Here is a 7072-nt window from a genome sequence, read left to right as displayed (position 1 = left end):
GGCTAGTAATGGCGGTCTAACAGGTGTCTTGTTCACATTTTTTTTAATATCCTGTTCAACACGTATATCTTATCACATTATCTTACATTCAAGACAACGATGAATCCTAGTACAAGCCATGCGGAGAACCTCCGCTTCACACACGGAATGGCGGTGGGATATGTTGTATTTTTGTATTTATCAAGTTTTGTCCTGGAAGTCTTTATTGTGATTCCATTTCTCTTCGGGAATACGCCTTTTTTCTACCTCCACATGTCTGCGTATCTCTACTGCATGGCTAATATTGCCGGATACTATTACAAAACTGTGAAATGCGACGTTTCGTGCGAACAGACTCCTCTGAGCCCTCGCGTTCCCGTTGAATCTTCAAGTGCCTGTTTCTTCTGCCATGACTGCCAAATGAACTCCCCCGGCAGAGCACATCATTGCAATCTCTGCGGTAAATGTATCGACAGAAGAGATCACCATTGCTACTTCATAGCCAATTGTATTGGCCTGGCGAATCTGAGATATTTCATTGTCCTGAACGTGTTTGCTGGTATTATGTCCATCTATTCTGTCACCATCAATGTTGTGTACCTTAGCAGAACGGCCATACCACTATCTCCCTTGACTGTGGATGGCATAATGACACTTATCCCTGTGGTAACATTTTACAAGTGGTTTGTCGGCACCATTGCTTTGTACTACATGTTGGTAGTCATGGTGACATGGCTGGGCTTGGTCCAGATCTTGATAAGTTTCCTTTGTGGTTTCTTCCAAATGCGACTACTTTGGACTGGACAAACTACATATGAATACAGCCATAACATCCATACGTATGATAAGGGCTGGAGGCTGAATTATCAAGAAGTGTGTGGAAGATTCTGGCTGTTACGCTGGTTACTACCACTTCCATCAATGAGGTCATTTGTCTGTAACGATAGAAGTGAGGATACATATACAGTATGGGAAGAAGATGGTCCAAGGAAAGTATTATAGATATGCAAATAAACAGCATGGAAGAAAGATAGTCCAAGGAAAGTATTATAGATATACAGATGGTATACAGTATACACCTATTTCAAATAACGTTGTCATTGCAAACAGCAAATGATGATTGTCAAATGGCAGTTCTACGACCGAAAGGGCCCATAGATCCCAAAATATTTGTTCCGGATTCAGAAAAATATAAATAAAACATACGACTGTCCATTTAATATAATTAATATATGGTTCTGACATCGCTTGCATTTATTTATCACCTTCATTTTTACAAATAATTACTACCCATAAACACCGTTCGGTCATAGAACTGCCATTTCGCAATTGCCATTCGCTGTTCGCACTGACAACCTTTATTGAAATAGGTGTATAGATATAGAGTATGGGAGGAATATGGCCCAAGAAAAGTATTAGATAGAACCAGGTATTAGAGACTTGTGCAGCATAAGGGAAGTGCTACAAAGTTTGTCTATCTTATGTCAACTTATTTTTACAATCCTGTATGAACACGAAATTGTAGCCCAAACAGGAACTTATAAGCTCAATTCCTTTTTTCTGTTATTTTATGGCCCAAGAGCCATAAAATGATAGAAAACTTTGAGGCTCCATGTGTTCCAGTTAAGCCTTAGTTATTTCTATACAGCTGGTACCTGCTTTGTATTAAAGTATTATTATTGTTATTTCATTTTGTTGTACATTAAAAATATAGAGTGTTTTTGTTAACCCGTGAAACAAAGTGTGATAGTCATAGTTAATGAAAATCGGTCTATATTTAACAATTATACCATTTCCATTGAGGTAAATAGTGGCGAAATATCTACAGACAGCAGAAGGCTCGAGGTAGATATTTTTAAAGCCACTATCTGCAGAAATGGAATAATTGTTTTAGTATATAAAACGAGCTTTAGAGCAATTTTCTTTTCGGGAACACTTGCAAATCAGCTGTTACATCCGCCATTTTGCTTGATTTCATGGCGCAGGAAAATATCCACCTCGTAGGTGTATAATGCATTTTTTCTTAGCGAGTTTCTCAACCAATCAAATCGCTTGTTCTAGCGAGGTTCCTGAGTTTTATATACTAATGTATTGTAGGACTGATTGATAGTGTCACTCATATAAGTCTGTATAACTGTCTAGCATGCTGTACTTTTTTGTATATAAAGATATTTTAAAAAGACACATAGATACTTGCAACAAAATGTAACTGTTAAGGGCCTATGGTACTATCTTGTTGCTCCAAATCTCCGTTGCTACAAAATAGAAAAGCGCTACATTCGGTTAAATAGACTAGAATCGCCGCGTCTTCCAACTTGGTTCCGTGGCCCAGTGGTTAGCACCTTTGACTCGTAAGCAAGCGCTCCGGGTTCAATCCCCGGTCGAGTCCTTTTTTTATTTTTATTTTCTTTGAAACTCCAGTTTTAATTTTGAACAGTAGCTTCTCCAACACGTTTTTATGTTCTGGGTCACGTGACCATGAGAGGGGTCATGTGACCATGAGAGGGGTCAGATGACATCATCACTTGTGTCATTTATGTCTAAAACACTTATGTTGAAAGTTCCAAGAGATTTGACAAAAAACAGAAGCTTTTATAAAACAAACAAATTTCCCTAGCAACGGACTTAAAAGATAGTACCATAGGCCCTTAAAGTGTTATAGTCAAGCCAGAACAAAAGAGAACAAAGACTTAATAAACTAAATAGTATTTAATCTTTTTTTTGAAAACAACCCTGACATCTTTTGGAATATTTCTTTAACTACTACACTGAAACCCTTTATCATAATATGGCTAGGGACAGGGTTTATATTAAGTAATAAGAGAATATTCCAAGAAATTGTTAATTTTATTTTACAAACTTACAACCTTATCAACAAAAAAACATACAATAAGGATTCATTTATTTAGAAATGAGAGAATATATTAAGCCTAAAATCAATCTTTTGGAGACCAACACATTTTATATACATAATTTCAATTCTAATTTGTATAGAATTTACATTATATACAAAGTGGTAAAATAAATATCATTCGGATAATCAAGTAAATTTTACCCCATGCGTTAGACAGTAGTTGTAGCAATAAAAATAAATTGTTAACCCTATTACACTCATCTATTTTACAGTAAAATTCACACATGCTATGCCTCTTATAACTAAGGGTCATAACAAAAATATCTTGGCAGCCTTGAGAACCCAGAGGTGGCCAGGACTTTACAACAAGTCCAATAGTCTTGACACAATCTAAAATAAACAAACAAATATTTATAAATAACATATACATTTTATTATAAGTAGACTAAAAGCATAAGTAATCGTTAATCTATAAAATATAGGAGGTTGCTGAGGTTTTCAAACTGTGTTACAGTGGTTTTCATTACTCTGTGAATTCTTGGCTTGATTTCCAAGCAGGTAAAATGACATTTTAGCATCCATTATTCAAACTTACAGTAGTTAGAGATGGCTTTGTCATGTCACTTAGTACTGGCCAATCAAAGAGTGTTGAATGAAAAGTGAATGGTGGAAACCAGAGCTTTTCAGTGGTTGGAGCTCTTTGGAGAGAGTGTAAAGTATTGTTTGTAACTGTAGTAAAAATGCACCCAAACAAACCTGTGCTTTCTGCCCTACAATTCCTCTACGTTTCTTGAGCCTGGCGACAATGACTGATATAGATACCATGGCCATGTAGAGTCCATTGACACTGCGGCTGTATCGGAAATGCTCTGGGTCAGTGTCTTTACTTGAAGCTGCCTTTAGCTGGTTCCACCATCTTTTGATCATCTCTCGCATCATGTTGAGAGCAGCTACAATGTAACTAATGAGAGAGCAGAAAAGATGGCTATGATTTTTTAAATATGGCTACAAATAGTGGATTAATGGAACAATAAAAAAAAAAGTACTTAACTTAAAAAAACGTAGCATATGTTGAATCCAAAATGGGTCTCAATAGGGGATTTGCGCTAAGATATCACGTGACATTTTTGGGTGGCAAATTCAAACATAAACAATCGCCCATCACATCAGAAAACAACGAAAAATAAAATCTTTAAATAAAGCTAAACCATTTCTGAAAAGAGAAATTCTGTTTTTTTTCGTTAGCGCTGAATAAGTTGTTTTTTGTTGCCGTTATTTTCCCGCTAAAAGCCTGAGCATGCACTAATTTGCCACCCAATTAGTCATGTAATCTCAGCGCAAGTCCCCTATTTGCACCAAAGAATATTACCTAGAGATCTGTGACAAATTATTATAGACAAATATTAATGGAAATTATGGTAATGCATTTCGCATGTTATGTGAAATTGCTGCAGTTGCCACTTACTCTTCATATTTTGATGCCAGTAGTCTTTCTAAAGCAGGTAACATCTCTAAACATGCTCCCATTGATAAACTGTGTTCCTCAGGGGCATTCTCTTTGACCCTAAAATACATATTTACTAGGTGAGTTATTTACAGTGGTAGTATTAGCCAGGAAAATCTAACAGCTACCAAATGGTGTCGCTTTTACAGTGCACCACATCACAAACTTTACCTGCTTGTCAGAAGTGGCATGACGTCAACCAGAACAGAGTCATCTTTTAACCTTCAAAACAACATTATCTTAGTACAGCTCTTGGGCTTAGTTCAAACATCGTACTATCCATGAGCCGTATTCAATACAAATGCTTGCAAATAAATTGAGTTGATTGTTTCATCTTCATTTGCATGCATTTGCATTGAATACAGCTCATGGATAATACGACGTTTGAACTTAGCCTTATTCCCTGTTAAAATAATTTTTTTAATTTTTTTTAAAATTTTTGTTTAATTTCCTACTTAGTTATATCTTAATTTTTTTATTTGTAACAGAGTACACAAGTATAAGAGAAAGGCCATGTTGGTGTCATGTTGGGTATATAAGTCCAACCCCTTTTTGGAACCCCTTTCATGTATACTGAAATTAAGCTACACTGTTGCAAGTTTATAGTTCATATACCTTTATTACAAAAGCATTTTGTTATAAAATATGGAATATGTGTCCTCACCTTAATATATACTCCACAAAACCATTGGATGTGTCCTTAAAAAAAAGCAAAAGACTTTAGTTGATCTTACTGTTAAATTTGTTATGTCAACCCTGGCCAAGACCTCCACTACTATGGACACGACTGACGAATCGAAAAAAAAAAAGAGAAATAATTGAAAACAACACCTCTCATTATAAAATCTTGCTATCATATTTTCTAGGATGTCCATCAGTGAGAGTAATCAATAGCTAAGATATCTAACCTTATGCCATAGAGTTTCTGCTGCACGAAGCTTCAGAAGTCGAGATGATAACACTGTTGTCATAGCTAAGTGACCCTTCCTAATCTCATTTGTCTCGTCGGTATCAGAGCTCCCTTGTGCACTGGACTTTCTTGCAGGATCTACATTAAAAGATGGAGTAATTTTAAGACTAGCAGAAAATACCTAGATTCTAATTACAGGTAAATTATGAATAAACAGGGAATGTCTTGAATGTTATTATTCAAGTTCATTTTTTTGTGAATGATGTTTTTTTTTCAGCCATGTTAAGATTCTTATGGTAAAAACCAATCAAATTGGAACCTTATTGGCAAACCAAAAACAGATTGAATTTAATGGGATTTTGAAAGTTATCCTAGTAGAAATTATTAAAATAAAAAGGCTATAAAGAACTCTAATACAGTTGAAGTTTGTGTATTTATTAAATGTTACAGAATAAAATAATCATATTTACCATTCTGATTACTAGAATCACTTTGACTGATCTTGATTGGCTTTTGAGGTGCCTGTTTTATAAACAAAATCAAATGGGGAGATGGATCAAAATTTTGATTAATTCTTTATTGCATAACACATGCTTATGAAATACTTCACCGACAAACCATGTCAAGTGCATTAGAAACCACATACACGTTACCTCGTCGCTTATTGGTTGGTTGATATCTCTATCTTGAAGTGGTTTCTTTGGATCATCTTCTTTAAACCTAAAAGAAAACTCTATATTAAAATATTACACAACACAGCAACAAACAACAGATCGCTACATTAGTTTAGGTTTCAATCTCTTTTTTACTAAAAATGTCTTTTTTGAAATTGTTCTTGCAATAAAAATAGTAAATAAACACTGGAAATAAATATTTTGGGGGGCATCTTTTTTCTGAGTAATTTTCATTCCATCAAATAGCTATCAGTGTCAGAGTAGCACATTACCAATTGGATAAGTTTGAGTACCGTAGTCTGGTAAAATTCCATACCCTTTTGAAAGAATTTCTTCGGCTACAGGTGCACAAACAAAATTCTTCTTTGCTTGGACCTACAAGAGAGTGAGATCGTATCGCGTTAATGAAATAACGACACGGTATTACGCGGTTACGATATGAAAATACTTTCGTCACGACTTTTAAAAAATGTTCTACATTTTCCAGAAGGACAATGGACAAAGACCAGGAAAATATGGCGTTTGATTGTATATTGGAACATTTTTGGCGGTCAACAACTAAATGAATTCGTTAATTCGCGTGTCTGTGGAAATCGAGGCGTTACATTAACATTTTAACGCTAAAAGTCAGATATCTGGCAGGAATAACTTAATATTGTACTACAAAAACGTAGATTCCTTTCAAGTAACCCTCTGCTTACAAAAAGATAATTAAATAAAACAAAACCAACCCAACCGAACTCCATTCTATTTGGAGTGCCCGCGTTCCAATAGACAGGGATGAATAATGAGTAAAGTCGGAACACATGCAATCATATCTTACAAAGCTGCAAAAGATACGAGGATTCTGAGTTTCTTTGCCTAAAATAAATCCACAATAACAATAAAGATGAATTGACGCGCGCAATCTGCAACTCCCGTTAGCACGAAAAACATTTTTTTTTTTACCTTAGCGTTCTCATTGGGAAAATGATCATTGAGATTTACTTTATTGGTCTGGTTCTTCTTTATATCATCGGCGGTCCATTTGTACTTCGCTTGCGCCCAATCGTAGTAAAAGTGACCGACATTTTCTTCAACGCTTCGCTTCTTCAATGCTGCCATTTTGAAAATTCGAATGGTCTCAATGCTTCCAAATATGGGCTGTAGTC

The 7072-nt window shown here is 35.4% G+C and overlaps 2 protein-coding genes across 2 annotated transcripts; one reads left to right on the top strand and one right to left on the bottom strand.

Moving 5' to 3' along the window:
* Positions 1-22: 22 nt before the first annotated feature.
* On the top strand, positions 23-3031 carry LOC116617334 (palmitoyltransferase ZDHHC22-like). The gene has a single exon (XM_048730593.1). The coding sequence runs from the start codon at positions 100-102 to the stop codon at positions 979-981; it is 882 nt and encodes a 293-aa protein (XP_048586550.1). The 5' UTR covers positions 23-99; the 3' UTR covers positions 982-3031.
* On the bottom strand, positions 2808-7057 carry LOC5510751 (KATNB1-like protein 1). The gene is made up of 10 exons (XM_001631129.3): positions 6870-7057; positions 6238-6296; positions 5901-5967; positions 5718-5769; positions 5246-5385; positions 5002-5036; positions 4509-4559; positions 4299-4397; positions 3590-3794; positions 2808-3223 (listed from the first exon to the last, which is right to left on the bottom strand). The coding sequence occupies exons 1-10, from the start codon at positions 7023-7025 to the stop codon at positions 3194-3196; spliced, it is 894 nt and encodes a 297-aa protein (XP_001631179.2). The 5' UTR covers positions 7026-7057; the 3' UTR covers positions 2808-3193.
* Between the last annotated feature and the right edge of the window lie 15 nt (positions 7058-7072).

The sequence above is a fragment of the Nematostella vectensis genome, chromosome 7 (genome assembly GCF_932526225.1).
Source record: "Nematostella vectensis chromosome 7, jaNemVect1.1, whole genome shotgun sequence".
NCBI classification, from domain to species: domain Eukaryota; kingdom Metazoa; phylum Cnidaria; class Anthozoa; order Actiniaria; family Edwardsiidae; genus Nematostella; species Nematostella vectensis.
The sequence above is the reverse complement of the archived record's forward strand: the minus strand, read 5'-3'. Positions and strand labels throughout refer to the sequence as shown.

Bases quoted from the DNA above. Each gene is read 5' to 3' on its own strand.
- LOC116617334 (XM_048730593.1), top strand. From the start codon at position 100: ATGAATCCTAGTACAAGCCATGCGGAGAACCTCCGCTTCACACACGGA.
- LOC5510751 (XM_001631129.3), bottom strand. From the start codon at position 7,025: ATGGCAGCATTGAAGAAGCGAAGCGTTGAAGAAAATGTCGGTCACTTT. The intron at 5,770-5,900 runs GTAACGTGTATG...TTTATAAAACAG, and splicing joins ACCAACCAATAAGCGACGAG to GCACCTCAAAAGCCAATCAA. The intron at 4,398-4,508 runs GTAAAGTTTGTG...TATGTATTTTAG, and splicing joins ATGCCACTTCTGACAAGCAG to GGTCAAAGAGAATGCCCCTG.